The 24352-nt window shown below is 39.3% G+C and overlaps 1 protein-coding gene across 1 annotated transcript in view; it reads right to left on the bottom strand.

Annotated features, from left to right (window-relative positions):
- The window catches only part of LOC145772187 (HEAT repeat-containing protein 5B-like), a 38570-nt gene extending 16007 nt beyond the window's left edge, over window positions 1-22563 (bottom strand). The window contains exons 1-22 of the mRNA XM_082584038.1: window positions 22438-22563; window positions 21678-21889; window positions 20458-20506; window positions 19724-19933; window positions 16099-16267; window positions 15645-15758; window positions 15008-15144; window positions 14018-14168; window positions 12612-12770; window positions 11511-11646; window positions 10519-10633; window positions 9837-9948; window positions 8764-8916; window positions 8485-8584; window positions 7822-7931; window positions 7372-7505; window positions 6309-6407; window positions 5967-6180; window positions 5351-5540; window positions 1644-1803; window positions 1058-1247; window positions 631-710 (exon numbers count right to left, since the gene is read on the bottom strand). Of these exons, the coding sequence (XP_082440164.1) occupies window positions 631-710; window positions 1058-1247; window positions 1644-1803; window positions 5351-5540; window positions 5967-6180; window positions 6309-6407; window positions 7372-7505; window positions 7822-7931; window positions 8485-8584; window positions 8764-8916; window positions 9837-9948; window positions 10519-10633; window positions 11511-11646; window positions 12612-12770; window positions 14018-14168; window positions 15008-15144; window positions 15645-15758; window positions 16099-16267; window positions 19724-19933; window positions 20458-20506; window positions 21678-21889; window positions 22438-22563 (3120 nt within the window). The remainder of the gene's footprint in view (window positions 1-630; window positions 711-1057; window positions 1248-1643; window positions 1804-5350; window positions 5541-5966; window positions 6181-6308; window positions 6408-7371; window positions 7506-7821; window positions 7932-8484; window positions 8585-8763; window positions 8917-9836; window positions 9949-10518; window positions 10634-11510; window positions 11647-12611; window positions 12771-14017; window positions 14169-15007; window positions 15145-15644; window positions 15759-16098; window positions 16268-19723; window positions 19934-20457; window positions 20507-21677; window positions 21890-22437) is intronic.
- Between the last annotated feature and the right edge of the window lie 1789 nt (window positions 22564-24352).

The raw sequence follows: 24352 nt of genomic DNA, 5'->3' as shown, positions 1-24352 counted from the left end.
CATCTCAGATTGTGACGTAATAAAGTGAATTGCCCATGCAAGTGTTTCATTCCAAGGCTTAGTGATAACAAAATTGATAACAGTAATAACAGTGAGAGATAACAAAATTCCATTTATTAATCATAAGAAGGTGGTAGAGTAAAGACAATAACAAGAAAGAAATTGAAAATCTCCCCAAATGGGGACAAAAATATAGTTTGGACGATGATGATAATGTTAAGGTAACACATGTGAAGCAGAAAATTTCAACTAATGAATAATAAGAAACTTGTGTGGGAGAGAGAAAAAAGTCTTGGAGAGAAGGCTGTGTGGTAGAGTTAGAAGTCTTGGGGAGAGCTAAAGAATGAAACAAGAAACAATTCTTCTCCCCTTCAAATACAAGACAGCTCTTTTTACCGACACGTCACAGTGGTGAGATGGTAAATTGGATATGAACTCATAAAATCATCACTTGAACTTGGTCCTTCTTCCCAAACAGCAAAACCTGTCGTTTTTACATTGATTTAACGTCTTCAGACGTTAAATCAATGTAAAAATGACAGATTTTGCAGTCTGGGTTGGTGATGATACGAACCTACATCATTGGTGTTTGCTAAAATAAGCGCAAAGTACACATCGACCTTGCAATACCTGGGCATCGATATGATGAGACATGACTGCACATGACGTCAGACACGAAGACCGGGCTGTGGAAATGGTAGTGGCGTTGCCTGAGAAAACATCAAGCTCTTCCACATTTATTTATATTTAAATTATTATAAAATAATACTTTCTGAAAAAGGAAGTCACTGCAGTATATTTGTTTTTAGTTATATTTCAGTTCATCAAATATCCAGCACATTTGCCACTGTAGTCTGCACTCTGCATGCTACGGCCTATAGGATTCTGGTGTATCAATGAAGTATGTCACAAATGAAGACTCCATAAACATTTCAAAACAAAGAACAAAATTTCTTAAATGTATATTCATAGATCCAAAATTTTTTTGTTAATAAAACGAAGCACAATAAACGTTAAAAATACGTTGTATAACATTAATAATACGTTGCAACACCACCTTGCAGCTCTGGACCGAGCGTGGTGATGAGGGCGGACAAGCATCTTCCCAAGCAGCGGTGGACCTGGACATGATGAGGAGCCACTTGGAGAAAGAGGGTCAGGACGACGTGAAGGGCGGAGTCGACGTAGGATCGAAAAGTGGGGCCGAACGCGTCCACGAGTAGCGATAGGGCGTGTAGAGCCCAAACCTGGTGTGGGGCGTCAATAAGGGTGAGAAAATATAACACGCTTCGTTTGATTCCTTTTATTTTTATTGAAGTATTTGATTGCAGCAAAATGACGCCTGCTGTTTCCTTGCTGGAGAAATTAGTCCTTCTAACAATGATTCAACGTCAGCAAATGCTGAATCAACGTGAAACGGACTGAGCAAAAAAATTGTTGATTGGATACCATGACTAAAAAACAAAAATGGAGCTTTTCATTTCATTTACTCTTTTCCATGCCAAAGCTTTTTGAGACTAGTAAATAAAATAAATTTTCACGCACAACAGCGCATACAGACCTCTTGTGTTTTCACTACTAACATTAAAAATATAAATCACCAATTTTTAGATGTGAAACATGTGGGAACACAGTGCGCTTACTTGGACTTCGGGAGAGTTGCTGTCTTGCGAAAGAGCAAGCAATATGCCAACACTCATCCTCAAGTGCTGTCCCGACCCCATCCCCCCTACGTACCGATGCAGGCAACCCAACGCTAAGGAGTGGCCGGTACGGGAAATTACGTCACGAGCAGTTTTCAACCTAAAGTATGACGTCAATAAGCAAGTGTTCTCAAACAGAGAAAAAGGTAGAATCTGACGTTAAAAAGTCAGCTCAACAATAAAGTTCCATTGTGTCAAGAACACTCGCGAGGCGTTGCCTTGCGCATTACAGTAGCTGTAGGTGACTTCACTGGTCCATTCAACAGCGATTCCATTTTTTAGCTAATATCAGTTAGAATCATTCAAAACGAATTATATGAATTCCGTTCAATTACAGGTTTGTTAGAGATTTCATCAACACTCTGCTACTGAGCTTGACTGATAGGTCAAAACTGGCAGATTAAATCGATGTTAGTAGCGGATTCAGAATGTTTCAAATTTTTTGAACTTGCGGCTGAATTAAAACTTCTTCTTCGTCGTATGAGCTGTTCTTCTGGACTATATGTTTGGGCATGATGTCATCAGCCACTCGACAGTTTCGTCATCCAGGGCCTTCAGTCCAAGCGCTCCATGTGGTGGTTGATGGATTGGGCAGTCATGGACGACATGATCTACTGTCTGGTCTGTGGCGCCACACTCGCATCCCGGTGAGGGAGCCAGGCCCCATTTGCACATGTCTGAACGAAAGCGACCGACGCCGGTTCGTAGGCGGTTAAGCCGGACCCACGCAAGTCTTGCGAGGGACATTCCCGGAGGGTGGGGATCGACGTCGGGTAGGAAATCACGGAGTCGGGAGGTGTTGTTTTGCCACTCCATGTTCCATGTGTAGTTCGTCCAGTGTGCCGCACTTATTCCAAGATCTTCAACGTTGTTCAGAAGCTGTCGTGCGGCGGGCACAAATGGGCGTCTTGATTTCAGTCGCTGCTGTCCTCCAGGTAGGCGCTGGAATGTACTGTGGAGGAGGTGGTCGGGGTCCAGTGCGCGACGAGCAAGGGAAATTATGGCTCCTTTACGGCGAAGCTCAGCAGGTTGGATGCCTGCAAGGATGGGAAGGCAGTCCGTTGGAGTGGGACGCAGGCATCCAGTCACAGTGCGTAGTGCGTCATTGATGGCGGTGTCAATGTGGCGGGTGTGAGAGCTGCGGCACCACACTGGTGCGCAGTACTCAGCGGTAGAATGGACAAGGGCCAAGGTAGCTGTGCGAAGGGTTTTCGCATCAGCTCCCCAGCCGGAACCCGCCAGCCGCCTCAAAAGTGCAACGCGCGCAGATAGTTTTTTGCGCAGTGACTCCAGGTGTCGTCGGTACGTGAGTGACCTGTCCAGGGTTACGCCGAGGTAGGTGGGTTCGGCGCAGTAGGGGAGGTGTTCGTCATCGGTGGTAATGTTGATCTCACGTTTTGCTTCCTTGTTGTTTAGGTGGAAGGCCGCCGACACTGTCTTTGCCTTGCTGAGCTGTAGCTTCCATTTCTGGAGATATGTTGATATAGTTGACATGTCCTGGCTTAGGTTCCTCTCCATTGACTGCCAATCTCCGGCTGGATGCAGGAGAGCCAGATCGTCTGCATAAGCATACTTCCTGGAGATGGTGTCAGGCAGGTCATAGATGTAAGTGTTAAAGAGGAGGGGAGCCAGGACAGAGCCCTGTGGGACGCCGTTCCTGAGTCGACGTAGTCTACTTCGTCGGCCGCTACCGGTGGAAAGGGTAAAGCTGCGGTTTTGCACAAGTTCCATAATCATATGGACCATGTGCCTGTCAGGAAGGAGACGGAGTAGTTTGCAGGTAAGGCCGCTGTGCCATACAGTGTCGTAGGCAGCCGTGAGATCGACAAACACGGCGCCAGCCTTCTTTTTTGCCGAGAAGCTGTCCTCGATGTCTTGGGTCATCAGGGTGACCTGGTCTACAGTTGATCTTCCGTGGCGAAAGCCGGCTTGTTCCCGAGGGAGCTGAGGGTCTATTATCGGTTCGACACGGGCGTAGATAAGTCTTTCGAGTATCTTGAAGGGGATACAGAGCAGAGAGATGGGGCGGTAGCTCTTCGGATCCCCTGGGGGCTTCTTCGGCTTTGGGACTGCAACCACTAGGGCTCTTCTCCAGATTCTTGGGATGCGCAGGTGACGCAAGCAGCAGGAAAGGAATTCTTTTAACCAGGACCTCATAGAGGGGGCAGCTTGGAGTATTAGTTCCGGGCATAGGTGGTCAAGGCCCGGGGATTTGCCTGGCTTTAGGTGCTGGAGGGCGGAGGCAAATTCTTCTGGGGTAAACTCACCAGAGATGTTGCCCTCGACAGGTGTTGGGACCTTCCAGAGGTCCGTCATTTCCTTGAGGACGGACTTGTCTGATTCACGGTCTCTCGTTCTGTGCACTCCATTTTTCACAAGTTGTGAGGCGATGGCATTTGCTGAAATGGGGCATTGGCGACGAGAGGCACGTGATCTGCCAGTGAGGTTGTTGAGTGTACTCCAAGCTGTGCGGCTGGAGTGCGTGAAGTCGATTGAGTCTATGGCTTCTGTCCAGCGCTTCTTCCTCTTTGAATCCAATCTTGCCAGCAGGGCTGTTGCTGAGTTGGTGGTGGCGGTACCCTGGGGGGAACGGAGGAAGTCGCGGTAAAGCCTGTCGCACTCCACATCCCAGCAAGGTATGTAGTTTTTCCGTCGACCTCGCGGGATGGAGTCTTTTGCCGCAGATATGATTGCATCACAGAAGTCCTGGTAGGCTTCATCCACTTTGATGGTGTGTGGGGATGGGAGGTACTGCGTAGCTTCGTTTGTGAGGAAGCTGTAGTATTCCCAGTCGGCCTTTCTGAAGTTCCATCGCTTGACAGGCTTGCTCGGAATAGGTGTGGCAAGCAAGGGGGCCGTGATTAGCGAGGGTCGGTGTTGAGACCTTGGGAACTTCTCTAACACACGTCTGTCCGGCTGGCGATCATCGGGGTCATCACTTGCGAAAGCCAGGTCTGGGTTCGTGCCAGTGTTCCAACGACCGGAGTGGAAGCTCGGTGCGCCCTTAGGATCGTGTAAGAGGGCGAGGTTGTTGTTGGTTGCCCAAGCGGCCAGACTATCTCCGTCGTTGTTGATGGAGTTGTATCCCCAGTCAGTGTGGTGGCAGTTAAAATCGCCAGCATAGAGGCTGGGGTGGGGGAACACTGGGATGGCTGTTGATGTTATCCGCGAAGGTGGGGGCTTGTAGACATTGACGATGTTGTAGCCTGCTACATCTACACAAAGCCACTCGATCTCCGATTGAGCTTGGGATTGGTCAACCAAGGACCAGCTCAGCCGGTCATGGACAAACGTGGCGAGGCCGTGTTTCCTGCTGCAGGTTGCGCCTGCGAGTGTGAAGTTGGTTATTACCAACTTATCCACAGATGTACAGTGAGTCTCCTGGAGGAGGATGATGAGGGCTTGATGCTTGGTGGCCAGGTGCTCGATGATGTTGAGCTTGCTGGCCGTGATGCCCTCGGTGTTCAGCTGCAGTACGGTGGGTCGTCGGTACTTTTCGACAGTGCGAGCACTGCCGTGCCCTGAAAAGGGCATTTTCCTACCCACCCTGCGCTGAACAGTCTCATTAGCTCTTGTTTGACAAGCTTCGTTTCGCATACGTATTTTGTATTATTAATTAATACGTATTAATTAAAACTAAACCTTACTTTTCGAAGCAGAGTTGAGCCGTTTTAGCTACAAAAGTCGGGTCGTTACCAACTTGAGCCATTCTACCAATCGCCTCCCCAGCAGCACAACGCAAAGCAGGATCGGTGGATGTGAGAGCCCCCATGATCAGCTCTGTAGCGGCACCACGGACGTCAGCTCCTCCAAGATGTCGTTTGCTTTCTCCAAGACCTACACAGACAACAAAATCCGTCATTTTTACATTGATTCAACGTCTGCAATGTTTTCGAGCAAATTACAAAACGATAAGCACAACTTGACCATAGTTGATTATGAGAATCTTGCAACTCAGACGCAAAATCTATTTTGAAACTGGATTGTGGAACAATTGCTAGACTTCTGCGTGTATCATCACTGTCTTCAATGTTGACAGTTGAATGACTGTGTTGTAATTCCTTCCATAGGGATCTGCTAAATGGAGAAATATTCTTGAAGGGCTTTGCCTGTCGTTGCTGTAGGTCTTGTATGCTTTTCCTTTTGTTCCGTTGACAAAGCAACAAACAACTTTAAAACTTGGGATCTAACAAAATATTTGAAGCACAAAAAGTTTGGTAAAGCAAAGCTCACATTACATTGATTATGCGAATAGAGACTTACCTTTCAAAGCGCATATGAGCGCAGTAAAGACATTGGTTTGAATGGCCCGTTGCCGCTGGACGTTCTTGGAAGCTTGCTTGGCGCAGTCATCGAAATGCTTGAGCATTTGCAGCCGGTGTTTCATGGCGACGTGAGGGAAGGCCAGACCGAACAAAGCAATGGCAGCATCTATGACGCTTACACCAAGAGGAAGGGGTCCAGGAGCAACGTTCTCCTAAAGATGATAACAAAAGATGCAAAAGAAACGTTAAGTTATAAAAAGTTAAAACTTTAATTAAAAAAAATGTAAGTTTTGAGACTCAAGCAAATGATTTCATCAATGAGAAAAATTCTTGATCAAACCTGCGGGGATTGTAGATAAACAGAAGTAGGGTCATGCTCCAGTGAACCGGAACCGCTGCTGTCTTGCAGTTGATCTTCAATGAGACTTTGGTCTGTTTCCTGCAACATTGTACGTACGACGCAATATTACGTGCAGGACTGCAGGTGCGTACCAAGTGTTACGCAACACGCAGGAGCGCATAACGTAACAACCGGTACGTTACGCAACACTACACAAAGTGCGTTTTGATATAAGCGGTAGCCACTTTAACAAGTCGAAATTCTGCCACTGAAATTGATTAGAATGAAACCGCCAACCAATCAGAAGCTACGGTTTAAGTGACGTAAAAAATGGCGAAAGGAAGATGCTAGAAAGCAAATTAAGTGATGGATTTTTTGTCAGCTGGTTGGCTTAAGGGTTAGGGTTAAGGCTAGAAAGTAGTCATTTCATTGACGCGGGTTCGATTCCCACTACTGCTATTGCTCTTTTTCTTCTTTAATTACCAAATAAAGTTCAAAACAAGCATTAACTCTCTGGATGAGTGCAAGAAGGATCACAATTGGACGGCAGCCTCTTATAACATGTTCTGATTGGTTGGCGGTTGCATTCTAGTCAATTTCAGTGGCAGAATTTCGACTTGTTAAAGTGGCTACCGATATAAGCTGTCACTTAGTTGGTAATGATAATTTGTTATTGGTAGCGTTTGAGATATTTTGTAGCAACAAAGGCATCTTTCTCAGTCACATTCGATCGACCATTGACGTTGAGCCAGTTATCAAGCATCTACTGCAGTGTTTGGACTTGCGTTCGTCATTGATGTGATAATTTTTCTGTTGTTATAGCTACTGGCGGTAATGAATCTTATTCTTGTTTGGAATGGATCCCGGATAAATGGATGCTCATTTGCGCTTCCATGCGGTTTCTCAAAAGCTGACTCTTTTGTAAAGCGCTGAGAGCAAATCACGACCCAATTGAGCACTGTGAGCAACAATTACTCATTATGACTCACAGACAAAAAAACAACACTCTGCGCCGTGGTAGGATCACACCACACGAAGTTACCGTTAAAAACAAACTTGTTACCTTTATCCAGGATTCGAGCAGCACACTGTCATCGTGGTGACAAAGCGAATGCAACAATGAGGTGGTGGTGTGGGCCGGATTGTCTGTCAATGTGAACTCGGCCACAAGCTCGCGAAGCAAAGCGTTGAAACTACCTGAAGAACAAAAAAGTGATGTTTTTATAGGTTACTTTCATGATGTAGATTATTGCAAAACTATAAACGTTAAGATTGAAGTTATAATTTCATAGAAAACAATATATATTCAATCGCCACCTCGGCTTGAAGCAGATTGCACATCAACATGAGTTATCTGTATCCACTAGAAAACAATATTCACTTTCAAATAACGTTTTTTCAAGAAAAATAGCATTGCGGAGCTACAAAAGTGACAGAAATAAAGTTTCTTGCTGCATGACAGCAATATAAAAACACTTCACCAACTGCGCTATCTCACTCAATCTCAACACACCTTCGTAAGTTCCAGGAGGGAGCAGGGCGAGTATGTCGTACAGACGGAGCCTCACCATGGCACCGCTTGCCTTCAAGTGGGCGCCGTGGGTGGCTATGACGTCAGGAAGTCTGATGTCACAATGTTGCAATAATCACAAATGTTGTCTCAATGGTTTAGCATTTTACTTTAGTACCGGTAACACAAAGAGCTTGACAGATTATAATGTTCAATGGTCATGCTAAATTATGTTTCATTTTCGTGCAAACACTCCGCTTGTTGCGGGAGTTCATTTGGTTCTTTAAACAAAACTTGTTTGCGTCGCATCATGCATTAAAGATTTATAAAAACATCAAATTTTCGAGCATTTCTTGATACAAAGATGCATGCCAGAATAAACTAGAATCAAAGTTTTTGCAAGTTAGAAATACCGGTAGCTATATGTTTCTCGGCAGCCGATTGTAGCAAGAATTGACAGCGATAGACACCGTGTTTTGCCCATTAAAAATAGCTATTTTCTTTACATCACCACTATTTTTTCAATGCTGTACGTGAATGTTCCCGAAAACCGACAGACTGGCTTATACAGCAAGCTTATCAGTCTTGATGACTCATAAAAACGTTTTCATGACTCATCAAAAGACAAAAACGTGGAAGCTCAAATTCAAAAACGATGCAACTCACATCCCCATCATCGCCATAGCGCTTTCTAGCGGCACCATGATCTTACGAGTTGTTTCTTCAGTTAGAAGTTCAGAGCAGTGAGCGACGAAACTTCGCATCGCTGAAATACAAGAGATCGGAAAATCATCAGAATGAAGTGTGCTTACAAGCCAGAAAGAAGAACCTAACTTGGCAATTCAAGAAGTCTAGCAACAAAATCATCACATATTGGCAGGCACAATGAAAAATGCAATAAAGTGCATCAATTCAGTTGAACCACATGGAAGATCTACCACTAACCACAGAGAGCTCCAGAGCGGGCTTCCAATGTTAGTTGCCAAGTGAAAGCATCTCCTCGTTGCTTCTCTTGTTCCAGCTCCCTCATCGACCTTGGAAAGGAGGTCTTCCACATCTGGAGGAGCTTAGGAAGAAGATGGCTTGCCAAAGACGGACCTGATAGAAGATTTTGGTTAAAACGTAAAAGTTTGGCAATGAAAACGGATTTGTGTGGAAGGTAGCAAAACCCTAGAGCAGAATAACGGTCAATTACGGAAAGTATTCTAAAACACTGTTTAAGAAAAGAATTATTTGTGTCAATTTGTTCCAGACTTTAGTACTGAGCACTGTGACATTATCACAATAGTGATATGACGTCACTACAAAAAATGACGTGATATGACGTAACCATAATAATGACGTACTATGACATCACATCATTCGGTGCTGAAACTTTGTATATCGGTGCATGCACATCTCAGCAGACTCATGCAATGCTTATGCAACAGGCAGGGGGGTAAATGTTAAAAAAGTTTCCGATTCAATAACGATTGATAAACTTTTTAAGTTTCAAATATTTATTATTTAAAAAAAGGGGGCGATTACTTTAAACCCGTATCAACGTAAAGTCAATCGGGGATCCGCGTAAAGCAGATACAAAAGCATCAAATATTTATGATGTAAAAAGATTTCTTTATCAATGACGATAATTTGTGTAATTGTAGCATTTACACACATCTTCGCACAAAACACGCATCCTAACTCTACTGTTAAATTGTAATGCTTTAAACTTATGTCAGGTAACCATTCAGACACGCTTACCTACAGTACAAACGGTGAAAAACTGTCACAATATCGATAGCGCAGTTTCCACTGAACTGAGTCGGTACCGCTTGGACATAACATGTCAATCAAAAACTTTCGCAAGTTCAAAGTTTGTAAAGACTGCGACAGAAACTCAAAAATCATCTTGAAAATATTAACCACTAGTCTGTTACTCCACCTGAATCAGTCATTTTTACGTTGATTTAACGTGTGCAGACGTTGAATCGATGTAAAAATGAAATATTTTGCTGTCTGGGAAGTCACCAACATACCCATGGTCATGAGGGCCCCCACTAGCAGCCATCCTCCCTGGGTGCGACAGATTGCCAGCTTACTGTTCTGCCCCACCGACCGAAGAAGTCCTTCAGCGATGCCGAAGACCATCTGTGGAATTTATAAATGAAGCGAGTTTGGAATAAGGTGGTGGCGAAAAAAATGAGAGAAAAGACCAAAGAAAACACAAGATACCGTAAAAGAATGACCTGACAAAAATAAACTTGAAAATTGACGATGCAAGAGTCACTGCAGACAACTGGTCGACGTTGATGTTTCGAAGATTCAAAATGGAGAGAAAAGCAACGTCTTTGAATCAAAATGAAGAGGCAACGTAAGAACACACGTTAGGCTACAATCCCCAAAATAAAGACAACAAACCGAATTGTAATCTTCCATCTGGCAAATGCAATCGATTTTAATTCATATAAGGTAATTGGAATTCGTTACTTAAGACATCTGGAAACAAAATTCGTTTGGTTTGCTGCTATAAGAAGCCAATTGTTTGAAAGAACTTTTGATTGACTTAAAACCGTAACCGCTATCATCTCCTCTTACTGAAGTACTTCCATTCTAAGAGATGATTTACCAAACATTAAGTTTTTAAAATGAAAACGTGTTTCTTTTAAGTCAAGTCGGAAACTGACATTGATTTTTCTAAAACTGTTTCGCCAACCTTACCTTTCCTTTCAAGTGGGGTATACCCATCGGACATTCCTTAACAGCCCCTAACAACGCAGACAAAGCAGCACTGTATCCTAGCAACGCTTCGCTGGATGATTTGAAGCTTTGCATCCTGTACGAAAAGATAGGAACTTAACAAAACATGGAGTCAATGAAATAGACCATTTTTGTATGAAGTGTATTGATATCGTAACTAGGTGAAACAGAATAGCGTAAACAATATTGATAAGGCCTTGCATAAAAAAGTATGTGTTAGCGGTGAATGAACATCAAATATCAAAAAAAATATCACTCTCAAACTAATAAGTATTTATTTGTAGTAAGTTAATAGCAATGGCACTAACAAACGGTACTACGACAGTTTATCGAACGACTATTGATCGAACGACAGTTAATCGAAACGACAGTTTATCTAACGACAATTAATCGAACGACGGTTAATCGAAACAACTGTTTATCGAAACGACTGTTCATCGAACGACTAACCCTAACTCTAGATAAAATTTGTTTCGGGAGATTCGTCGTCCGATAAACTGTCGTTTCGATAAACAGTGGGTCGATGAACTGAAGTTTCGATAAACAGTCGGTTCGATTAACTGTCGTTCGATTAACTGTCGTTCGATAAACTGTCGTTCGATAAATTGTCTTTCGATAAATTGTTGCGTCATGCTAACAAGTAACAAATGGCCACGCCTACAAGTTTTATCGATACATCCACAAGGTATCGACTAGTTTTACAGATTAATAGCTATTTATTTAAATTCCGAAACATTTTGAGCAATAAGTTCTGACATTATAATCTAAGACAGGCTTGATTGATGTGAAAATATTTAGCAAAAGTCGGAGTTGGTTATGACGTTGCAATTTGATTTTTACGGCAACTCTGACATCCTAGTAAATGAACGCAACATAAAAATCGGCAAACAGCTGAACTTTGCGTCACACAGGCCAAAGCGTCAGCCACACGAAAGGAACTTTCCAAACCTCACCTCTCAGCACATCGGTCGATGAGTGGTGTCAGTTGCGAGGGAAGAGCCACCGCGATGCATCGGAGACACCAAGCAGCGGACAAACGAGCTGACTGGGATGGAAATAGAAGCACTCCGATTACTGGATCAATGATGCCTGGAAGGTCAATAAAAGACGATTATTTTCTTACTTAGGGCTTTAAGACAAAATCTCGTTTTCTCAACGTTAAATTAATATTTCTTAGTGATAAACAATGTCTCAAAGTACAGCACAATATTTTGATGGAGAAAATGCTTTCCAAAATCACGTGCAGCGGAGAAATCAAGCAACAGCACTGTATCTATCATAACACAAAAAAAACAATCAAGTTGTTTATTACCGCTTTAAAGCAGTTAGCAGAAAAGGACTAGCTAGCTTAAAGGGTGCATAACCAGGGATGTACGCACCACTGAGAGGTACAAGACCTCTTCATACGAGGTGCGTAGATGCTGAATCATTAGGATGAATCATACAGTGATGCAAGAAGCCATGTTTGTTTACTGGACTTTTAACCCAAATTCTCAATTGTGGCTGTGGCTAACTGGCTATTGTTTATGAGTCGTTTTAAGGGGGTGTGAGAACTGGTTGGTGATTTTAAGGTGGTGCTAACAAGGAAAAAGAAGCACTGAGCTAAATGGAAAGCAAAAAAAATGTTGACATGTTTGTGTTTTATTCTGTATCCCCATTAAGATGAATGCCGCATTGTTGCTTGGTTTCGTTTGCAAATGTTTGAACAAATTGCTTCTTTATTTAGCCATGACATGTTATTGAACTAGTACCAATTTAGTCGAAATGATGAGGTTACTTTGTATGAGAAAGGTTACAGAAATATAGATCTCCCTTTAAATTAATAAATAAATGTGATTTTACTTTGAATGCTTAGTAGTAAGCCACAGTTGATTGCACTGCATCCTACGTCAACATGAAAAGCACCTCAGAAATCATTATAACCTCCATGCTTTATTTTCAATATAAACAAAAAGTAGAGAGTTACGTAGGTGGTCTAACTTCCGTCGTGAACTGATCAGAAGCACTAGAGACTCAGCAAAGTTTATGAAGCAACAAATCGTGACACTACTCACTGCTCTGCTTTTCAGCAACCAAAGGTGTTGCTGAGGTGCCAAGAGATCTCATGAGGCTGCCGATTTCCTGAGTGGCACATACCAAAACATGCTGACTCATTGCCACATCCAATGACGTGGCACTATTACTGGAGTTGTTGCCTTCCAATATGGCGGTGTCTGCAACAATGAACAGTTCAGGAATGTAAAAATCTTTTTCCATTTTTATCTCCAATTGGCAAAATTGCTCGCCTTTACATTGACCCTTCATAAGAAAACGTTGAATCAAAGCAAAAGGAACAAACTTTGCAAGTTGAAGCAAGAAGCACAATGTGCAAATAGATAAAACCAAACATGAAATTCCATTAAACAAACCTTAGCAAAAAAGCTGTTTTCAAGGTGGCAAAAGCTATGCAGATCAATAATTTGACTTACAGTTTAAGTAACTAAACCTTACATATAAATATAAAATATTTAAATGGCTCAATACCCTTTCCATGCATGGATCCGTGCTTATACAGTTGGTTGTTCTAAACACAATTGAGAAACCACAACAAAAATTAGGAAAAGTCAGGAGACATCGTAGGTTAGGTTAGTGGTCGGCAAACTGTGGGCCGAGACCCAAATGTGGGCCTTTTAGCAATTTTTAGTGGGTCAAGAGCCATTTACTATTATTTCAGTTTTATCATGTAGCTGTGGGTTGCGTGATGGCCGTACATTCATTTTAATGTATTTTAAAAGTTATGTAGCTAAGAGTTTGTTTTTCGGCTCATTATTGAATAGCAGCTTCATTGTTAAGTCTAGTATTCCTATCATTTGGGCTACTTTTAAGACGGCCATCTTTATTTAATGGAGTTTCAATGCGAGTTGTTTTAGAGCCTGAGAAAGGATAAGGCGAGCCACTGCAGTTTGACTTTGCAAAACGTTGCGATTAGTAGACGCACTCGGTTAACCGATTAACTTGGTGTTTGATGTTTGTTAATTGATGTTTTTGTTTAACAATTATTCGTTTTGTTGAAGTGGTTTAACGAAGTGCGTCTTCAATAGCTCTTGAAACAGTATTTTGGGCAGCGACAAAATAATTTTGCCGACCACTGCCTTAGATAGTCAGGCGACCTCAGTTTCTACGCACTTACTGGAAGAAGCGATGGCGATGGAAACCACCCTCGATGTCGTATTTGTTAAAAAGATATGAAAAGTCCGCTCAATTCATGCTTTCAATTACAGCTTTCATTTACAGTATATGCGAACGGCAACACAGAATATCCAAGCAATAAAGTCTGGTGCAAAAACCAAGCCATTTTCATCGTTTGCTTAATCGGTTCTTCATTATGTTAAAAAATAAAAATTCACAAGAATTGTTTCATACCAGTACAAATAAGCAGTCATGCGTATGCGACTAGCACGGTTTTGAATTCAAACCTTACCAGCAACAGCTGTGTGCTTGGTGATGACGCGGCAAAGTTCACGAACAGCCGCTTGTTGTTGGGATTCCCCTAAAGTGACACCAACAGTGGATCGGAGTATGAACGAAACGCACCTTCTAGAATAGACTGCTTCCACGTGATTGGGAGAGGCCTGCGAAATAATGAAAATACAAATGTTGATGGATTGTCAAACAAATTGCATGGATCATAACTTCATAATGCAATCGATCTTCAGTCCTAGAACAAATATGTTCCAATGTGTAATCTTCTCTTTCAAGGTGCTAGCCTGATAGTTTTTCATGCGACATGAAAGATAACTTAACCAGTGGACAAAGCATTGTATTAAAATGTTAGTAAAATCATGGTTCTTGACAAAAGATAACTACAGTCTACAACAGTATTGAATATTCGTATCTGTTACTGCATTTATCGTGCTTTAAAAATAGTTGTGTTACAAATTGAATAGAACAACATTGGCAAGATGGCAATTGGCAATGCGTCCCAACACCATCAATAATTCAATACACCAAGTCATTTAATTTCAATACTACATTTAATTTATTTTCAATTACGACGTAAGAAAAATGGTAAATATCGGTACCTAATACAATACCACTTGTAAAGATAGCACACTCAGGTTGTTTTTCAAACATGAAATGGGGTTGCCAAATTTAATGTTTACAGTTGCTTGCAGCTTAGCTTGGCAATGAGCAGAACCACATGAACAACTACGGATCAACCCTTTTACAAAATTCAAACTGTGAGCTGCTGTGACCATGTCTTGCATTCATGACTAAAGACTTTTCTCGGTTTTAAAATGTCAACATTTAACTTTCAGTGGCAACCTTACAATTAAACTGTATCATACACCTTCAATGAGGTAAACTCCCCCAGACAACCAATTAACCGTTTTTGACATTGATCAACGTCTTCAGACGTTAAAACAATGTCAAAAGCGGTTAATTTGTTGTGTGGGTCAAGTCTGGTCACCTTCGGTTGCGCGACAATATCTAAGACTTTGTTGAGGAACATGAAAAGATTCTTTTCAAGCCATTCTGTGCCGAGCTCGCGCACAATCTCTACATAAGCTTCGGTGATACCAATCCGAATGTTGCGAATAGAACTACCTGCAAAGCATAATAATTGCTCAATTTGTACAACGCGTGACCTTCGTCTATTCAATAGAAAAACAAATTTTGAAAGATGAGTGCTAAAAAAACGAAAACACCGGCAAAAACTTGAAGAATTATCTCAAAGCTTTCAACTTGCAGCACTGCCTAGTGCCTACACTACAGCCCTACATGAGCCTTGGACAGTGACAACCGAGAAGCGACCCAACTTAATATATTTTCTACACTCAGAAGTGCACATTGATTAAGAGAAAAAGCAACAACATTTTTGAAAAAATGACGATGAGCATTTACGCAACTTAGCCCAGATACAATAACTGTTCAACTTGAAAATGTACTTGATTTTGCATAGTTTTCTTTATTATGGTAATAACGGAACTTTTTCCAGTTCTATAAATTAAATATTTTGACAGGGAAAAACTTCAGAAACATGATAAAAATCTGAAAGAACCTCAACAAGAAACACTTTTAATGAGCAAAGTTGCATTTCTTCTTACCACCGGAATTTCCTTTCAACAAATCTCTAGCTCCACCAGTGGAACCAGCTTGTAGAAAACCATTAGCTAGCAGTGTCATCGCATCATCAATTGTTGGCTTCTTTCCTTTCGTCGCTAAAAATATGTGAAAATGATATGTAAATTAAAGTATATCACGTTCACCTAACGTATTTTTAACTACTCTGAAAGCGATGTGTAGAAATCAATTTTTTCTTAAAATATATCAGCAAAAAGATTCATCATTATTATTTGTGCAATAACAGGTACGACGCAAGCTTAAGAGCATGTTGCCGTGGTAAGACACTTAATGCCATGGACAAATACAGGTGAACACAAAGGTTGGCTTCTTAGCATTCCCCGTTCACTCAATCTAAATCTTTCAGTTTATTCACAATATTAAACAAATATAAATAAAAAAATGTTTAATTTCAATGAAATGGTACAACACAAATACCTGATGACTTTAAACGTGGTATACCCGCCACTAGACAACCAATCATCCTGGCTACAGCACAACGAACTTCATATGTACTTCCATCCAATGCTCGAATGGCTTGTTGAATGAGTGGTTCAAATTCATTCATAAAAACGAAGTTTGATTCCTTTATCAGTTCTTCAAGACACTGCAGATAAATGAATTATATATATTATATATATAATGTTTATTCAATCAAATGTAGTTATTACTATCTGAAGCCTTTACAAATTGTTTCACCTAACGGATCATCAGAAGGTCTGAAAAAACATGTAAACAGTAAAGAATCGATAATTCTGAAAAGATATTAAATATTACAACTGTAATTTAATCTGCCAAAAAAAATCTCTAAACCTGTACTTCCTGAGAAGATATTAAATATTACAACTGTAATTTAATCTGCAAAAAAAACCTCTAAACCTGAATTCCTGAAAAGATATTAAATATTATAACCGTAATCCAATCTGCAGAAAAAAAACTCCAGAATTACTAAGGACAGCCTCCATCCGCCACGATAAAGTTTCAATCAATTTGTCCCAATGGAAACCAAGCAACATTGATGGCAACATCTATGACATCACAAAGAAGCAAAATGCTTGTTATGATCGGCGCAACCTGTAGTAATCTGAACAGAATGAATAAAAATTGTTTTTGAACCTGTAGAAATTAAATGAGATTTATAACCTGTAAAAATCAAATGAAATTTAATTTTTTTCAAAATTATAACCTGTAAAAAACCAAGGAATTGTGATGATGTAACCTGTAGTGTCCTGAACAAATGAAATAAAATCTGTTTATAAACCTGTAAAAATTAAATGAGATTTATAGCCTGTAAAAATCAAATGAAATTTTAAAAACCTGTGAAAATGAAAAGGAATTTATTTTATTTTGAAGTACTTGAGTTTAAATTTGTTTCTATGACGACATTTGCCGACCAGTTCCGAACGCTTGTTCAAAAGGTGGCCACTATCAGCTTTCAGAATGGCCAGCTTTTCAGCCAAACATAGGCCACAATTGTTACGACCACCACCACTATAAGGCCAAGCACAGCTGTGGATGGACCAAGTTATTTTAGGATCAACACCCTTATCCTTAAGGTACCAAACTGCCTTAGATAGTTCGGTGCTGTTTCGTTTAGACCTATCCATGAAGGTACATTTATGGTTGGAAAAACGTTTTTTAAAAGTAGTTTCGCAACAACCAATGTAATTAAGAACCTTCGGGCTGTTATCAATGGTAGCTTTGTAAACAATGGCCTTCTGCAAGCATCGCCCATTCAAAGGACAATCTGGCCTCACCCTACAATTGCAACCAGGCTGCGATGGTATATTATCAGCCTGCAATATTGCTTTATTGTGGGAGGATATGACGCTTGCAACATTCGGAGTACAACTGTAGCTCAGCTTAATAGTATTACGGATGAATATTTTGTGCAATCTATGATGGGGTGGAAAGTGTATGGAAACAAGTTTGAAAAATTCCTTACCAATATTGCCATCAACCTGCAAGCTGAAAGGAGGGTTAAACCATAAAATTTTCCGGCTCCTTTTCCTAGATGTTCGTAAGTTATTAGCAGGGTTGTAGCAAACTCTCTCCGCAAAACCACTTTTCAAAAGGGCATCGTTATAAACAGATGCTTTCAGCTTGCAGGTTGATAGCAATATTGGTAAGGAATTTTTCAAACTTGTTTCCATACACTTTCCACCCCATCATAGATAGTGCCAACCTCGTTTTCATTCTGTAAATACTATTAAGCTGATTCCGTAATTATTATTAACTTGATTCCTTATTAACTTATTCTATTATTTATTTATTCAATTATAATTATTTATAATTATTTATTTCATTATTATTATTTATTTATTTTATTATTATTTTATTATTATTTTTTTTTATTTTTTTTTATTTATTTAATTATTATTTATTTTATTTATTATTTATAATTATATTATTTCTAATTATTTATTTATTATTTATTTAATTATTATTTATTTATTATATTATTTATTCGTATTAACTTGATTCCGTAATACTATTAAGCTGAGCTACAGTTGTACTCCGAATGTTGCAAGCGTCATATCCTCCCACAATAAAGCAATATTGCAGGCTGATAATATACCATCGCAGCCTGGTTGCAATTGTAGGGTGAGGCCAGATTGTCCTTTGAATGGGCAATGCTTGCAGAAGGCCATTGTTTACAAAGCTACCATTGATAACAGCCCGAAGGTTCTTAATTACATTGGTTGTTGCGAAACTACTTTTAAAAAACGTTTTTCCAACCATAAATGTACCTTCATGGATAGGTCTAAACGAAACAGCACCGAACTATCTAATGCAGTTTGGTACCTTAAGGACAAGGGTGTTGATCCTAAAATAACTTGGTCCATCCACAGCTGTGCTCGGCCTTATAGTGGTGGTGGTCGTAACAATTGTGGCCTATGTTTGGCTGAAAAGCTGGCCATTGTGAAGGCTGATAGTGGCCACCTTTTGAACAAGCGTTCGGAACTGGTCGGCAAATGTCGTCATAAAAACAAATTTAAACTCAAGTACTTCAAAATAAAATAAATTCCTTTTCATTTTCACAGGTTTTTAAAATTTCATTTGATTTTTACAGGCTATAAATCTCATTTAATTTTTACAGGTTTATAAACAGATTTTATTTCATTTGTTCAGGACACTACAGGTTACATCATCACAATTCCTTGGTTTTTTACAGGTTATAATTTTGAAAAAAATTAAATTTCATTTGATTTTTACAGGTTATAAATCTCATTTAATTTTTACAGGTTCAAAAACAATTTTTATTCATTCTGTTCAGATTACTACAGGTTGCGCCGATCATAACAAGCATTTTGCTTCTTTGTGATGTCATAGATGTTGCCATCATGTTGCTTGGTTTCCATTGGGACAAATTGATTGAAACTTTATCGTGGCGGATGGAGGCTGTCCTTAGTAATTCTGGAGTTTTTTTTCTGCAGATTGGATTACGGTTATAATATTTAATATCTTTTCAGGAATTCAGGTTTAGAGGTTTTTTTTGCAGATTAAATTACAGTTGTAATATTTAATATCTTCTCAGGAAGTACAGGTTTAGAGATTTTTTTTGGCAGATTAAATTACAGTTGTAATATTTAATATCTTTTCAGAATTATCGATTCTTTACTGTTTACATGTTTTTTCAGACCTTCTGATGATCCGTTAGGTGAAACAATTTGTAAAGGCTTCAGATAGTAATAACTACATTTGATTTAATTCGCTCTGCTTTGCCTTTTTGCTTGGCATTGAGCACTTTTTGTAGTATTAATAGTTTTCATTGTTTTAATGTTTATTCAGGTATTTTCTGTCAAATTTGTATTGCATTGTCGACACTAGCTGTACTTTGTTTAGCAGTAAAGTACTACTCAAACTAAAGCCTCTTGTATGTCTTCATTCTCTGCACCAGTTATGTCCTCAACTGCTGCAGCTGTTCTAAGCAGAGGGTTTAAATACAACAGTTCAAAATTTACATTGACAATAGGTCAAAATGCACGAAAAGATCGACTACACAAAGCATTGGCGAGATATTCTTGAACCAGCAAACAAATCTAAAACTACAATAATTTACTTGTGCAGCAGATGTTCGTACAAACATGGAACGATCAAGAAGAAAAGCTTTTGCAGATTTGTAAATGTCCCGATGGCACATTGTTGCAGAAGTTCCCAAGCCCACCAAAACACAGCGCAAAGCATTCATTGTTTCCGATCGAGTCTGTGACTCGGCATTCTTCAGGCCTTTCACAAGCACCTGGACAGTTTCAGGAAAAAGTCCGCCAAGCTGTGCAACAACAACTGGTGTAATAAGAGTTGATAATCTTTTCAAAATTAATGTATAAAATACCTTGTATTTTAATGAACAAATTGATGTCGCCGGTCGAGCGGTCGGCCTCCGACGCATCGAGCCCCGTTCCGGGGCACTCGAGCCGTAAAACTTGTCATACATTATTACATATATGAGCTTGTCAAAACATGTTTTGAGTTTTGACATATGTTTGTTTTCAAAACAACTAGCAGTGACAAATGTAATTCAAATCACAAAGCAGCAGTTGCATTAAACCCAGTAAGTATATAAGTGTTAGTATGTTTCGTTAGAGCACAAAAGAGTAGATTTTATGTAACAGCTGCGGTCAAAAACAATATCATGCTAAAGTCAGCATAAAAAATAAGTATAAAACAACTTTATTAGTTACAGACAGCAAATAGTTTCTACACAGAAACCATCAAATTGGGGTACATACATAGTTATAAATTTTTTTAACAAAAGTCTACAGGCACATTTACACCAGTGGTAACACAACATACCATCCTCCCATTGTTTTCATATAAAATTCCAATTGCAACTATTGCAGCTCTAAACACAAAAAAATTATGTTACAATTACTAGGCTATGCTTTTTAATCTTTTGTGCCAAGTTGTATTTCAGTTTTGGCAAACAATGCTTAACATGAAACTTTAGGTGGCAGATGACTTTTTAAGTCAATTTTTCCTGTTAATTACCTTATGGCATAATAGGCTATTGTGTGAAATACTAATTTTATAAATACCAATTTATATTAAATAGTAAGATAAAAAATAGACTTTGACATAAATGTTCATACACTTAAACTTTGTCAGAGGCATACATGTTCTTGTACTGTAGCAATGTAGCATATTTTTGCATATTTCTTTTTGGTTTGAATATATATGTACAATCTTGTCTTATGGGACGACATTGACAAACAATGCAATACAACCAATTGGTACCAACTAGCACATGATCATGTAAATTGGCATGAAAAGGGGAAGGCTTACGCTCTGCAGTGGGCTCTCACAGGCTGAAAATGATGATGATGATGATGTCTTATGCAAATAAATAATTATACATACATACACAGACCACACTGCGTCGCAAAAAAATAAACCACTACATAACATTACCACGTTAACATAATTACATTATATGTACGCAATGCAAATGTAAAATTTAATGTATTTTGGAATTACCCATGCAATTTCACATTTTTGTTATAAACAATTAAACATTGTCTTGCATTGTATTTTTCAAGTAACATTTCGGTGTAATGTACGATTATGATGTGCTAAACAAAAACCAATTAACTTATTGTCTTGCCTTCCTTAGTAGGCTATGTATAATTATATATATATATATATATATATACAAAAAACAATGAAAACTATTAATACTACAAAAAGTGCTCAATGCCAAGCAAAAAGGCAAAGCAGAGCGAATTATTTGAATAAGACCTTCTGATGATCCGTTAGGTGAAACAATTTGTAAAGGCTTCAGATAGTAATAACTACATTTGATTTATATATATATATATATATACTGTTTTAAATATCAAGAATGCAACACAAGGTCTGAAAAACATGAGAACTGAGAAACAATTTGTAAAGGCTTCAGATAGTAATAACTATATTTGATTTAATTCGCTCTGCTTTGCCTTTTTGCTTAGCATTGAGCACTTTTTTGTAGTACTAATAGTTTTCATTGTTTTTAAGAATGCAACACATGTGCTTACAGTCTAATGGAGAGGTAACTCGGTGAATCATCTTTATTCTTAACAATCTCATTACATTTTCCCACAATTTCATAAATGGTATAGCTGTCTCCAACTTGGTAGAGTGTAGACAAGCAATGACCAATCAGTGATCTTGTAGGTGGTCCAGGACCAGCCAGAATTTGGGCGCTTAGTTGTTCCACCAGTTGTTTTTGTTTTTCTTTGATATCAGACTAGAAAACAAAGATTGATAACAACTACAACGTGCAGTCGTGCATGAGTAGATACAATAAATATATACTGGCCAATGTAGTCCAGTTTAACACTTAAACTAAAAAATAAATCATTGCTACAAAGCACTTGAAAACAATTGACGTATCTATTCAGCTTTACCATTAAAGTTTTACACTGATACAGAAGTACTCATGAAATTTTAGGAACCATGAAGTTAAACACAAAAATGTGTTAAGCTTGGAATAACGGTAATTTTTACTACAAAACAAGATGCAATCATAGATGTAGGTTGGTTTATTACCATCAATTCTAAACTAGTTTAACAAATCTTTTGTGTGTTAAAGATATGGGTATGGGCCCTCGAAGCAAAACTTCCAGTGCTGAAGTCGCCTGTAATTAACATTGAAAAGTTGTGCATAAAGAAAACAGGTTTTCAAGCACATAAAATCGATATTGGAACAATTCTAAAACAGCAACAACAAACCACCGCTGTTATTAAGTCTAAAAGAATAATGAAATAATAAGCACAAAAGTAATGTATACATACCTTTTGAGATGCTTTTAAAACTTTATGTAAAAATCTTAACCACTCATAAACAAATATGTCCTTTTTGTTTGGCGGAATTGTTTTCAGAGCTTCTTCATTGAGAAGTAGCCCATGAGCCAGCTCCATGTCCAACTCGAAAAAATATGTATTTTGCAACAAATTTAATGTGTTATTGTAATTTTTTGCTGTGACAAAATGTTTCCTTGATGAAATGCATGGAATGTTGTTAATAAGCTCTATCAGTTATACAAAATATACACTTAAATCTAGCATAGACCTAAAATAACCCGGTTTTTGTTAAAAGAGTTGGGCCTATTAGTCAGCCGAGTTGTGAGAACATCTGCATGACAATCGAAAAAACATCAGTTCAGCATCTCTCAAGAACATGTGGCTGTGTCTTGGCATGACATTCAATCGCATGCCAAACTAAAGGGAGCAGTAGGATCAATGATTGCAGTACAGTACAAACATTTTAAACTGATTGTATTGCTTTGGTATCATACATATACTGTACAACGTACCGTATGTCATAACATCTGCATACTGTTGTTTCTACTTTTTTCTAGACCTTTGCCATGTTTAGCATATATATATATATATTGTTTTTCATTGTGATGGTCAGCAATAAAAACAAACTGAACTGAATGTCCCGTCGCTGATTCCATCTATCTGTTGTGTTACATCTGTCATCGCAACAACTGTATGTTGTCATAGTAGGCGCAAAATATAATATTATGTATATATTCTTTATATAGGCATGGATTCGATGCCCTGTTAGAAAATACCACTTTTAAAAGTGGTACCGGTACCGTACTGAATCTTGTTTCTGCTTGATGCTCAGCAAAAGGAATAGAATCAAGATAATATCATAATAGGTTGGTTGGGTTTGGTTTTAAACTTTTATCCTTGGACTGACAAAGCTTTGATAGGGTATTCCTGGTAGTTTCGCTTACTTGTAGACTGTAGAGGCTCTTGACCCAGAGTTGGTTACCGGATTGGTAGCTCTAGTGAAGTTTTCCGATTGTTGAAATGTTGTTGCAGGGGAATTATTCCATCCATTAGGTGCTGCTGAATGGAGAGCAGTCCTGAAATACGTTGCTCAAGGGCACACCTCGAGAGTCGAACCAGTGCCGCGTGATCTTGAGCCGGGCGAGTAACCACTGCGCTAATGGGCCGGACAGGATTTGTCTTTTTCTAGAAATAGCCTATACTAAGCTGTCACATGTCAATACATGTGCAAACCTATGATGCTATGCCAAATCCTTCATACTTGATATATCGCCTTAGTCCAAAATATGCTTTAATGTTCATTTTTTCCCAAATTTTACTAAAAATAGACAGAACTTGCTTTGTACATTGCCAACATCCCAGCTTTGCCAACAAAAATACACGTTTTGTTGTTTTCAAAACACACGTTTACAGTGGTGCTTTTGACACTGCTGACATGGCTTCAAAAAATGATTTTACCCTCCTTAACGCCGGTGTTTCTATACTTCCAAAGTGGACTTCTAATATCTCAGCTGGACAGTGGACACTAAAGCAGACAGAATCAATCACAGAAAGTCTTATTTGGCAACACTGTTGTTAACTTCTACCAGAGTTGCCACATCCACTTTGGATGTTTAGCACAAGAAAGAGAAACCTTTTATTTTGTCTGCTGCGAAAAATAGTATACGGTACAAATATAAACCGGTACATATATATTCAACAACATACAGGAAGCAGCAAAAGACTATATTAGTCATCGAGTCAGCTGCTTTCCGAGGGCAAAGAGAGAAAAGAGAAACTTTTATTTGTCTGTTGTGAAAGTAGTGACCTACGGCAGGCAGGGATGGAGGAACCACGTGGGCCTCGTGGGTCTGGGCCCACCTACTTTATTTTCTGGGTGGGCCTGGCCCAGTGGCGTAGCCAGGAA

Source organism: Aplidium turbinatum, chromosome 1 (assembly GCF_918807975.1).
Source record: "Aplidium turbinatum chromosome 1, kaAplTurb1.1, whole genome shotgun sequence".
NCBI classification, from domain to species: Eukaryota; Metazoa; Chordata; class Ascidiacea; order Aplousobranchia; family Polyclinidae; genus Aplidium; species Aplidium turbinatum.
This window is presented reverse-complemented; position numbering and strand designations above follow the sequence as displayed.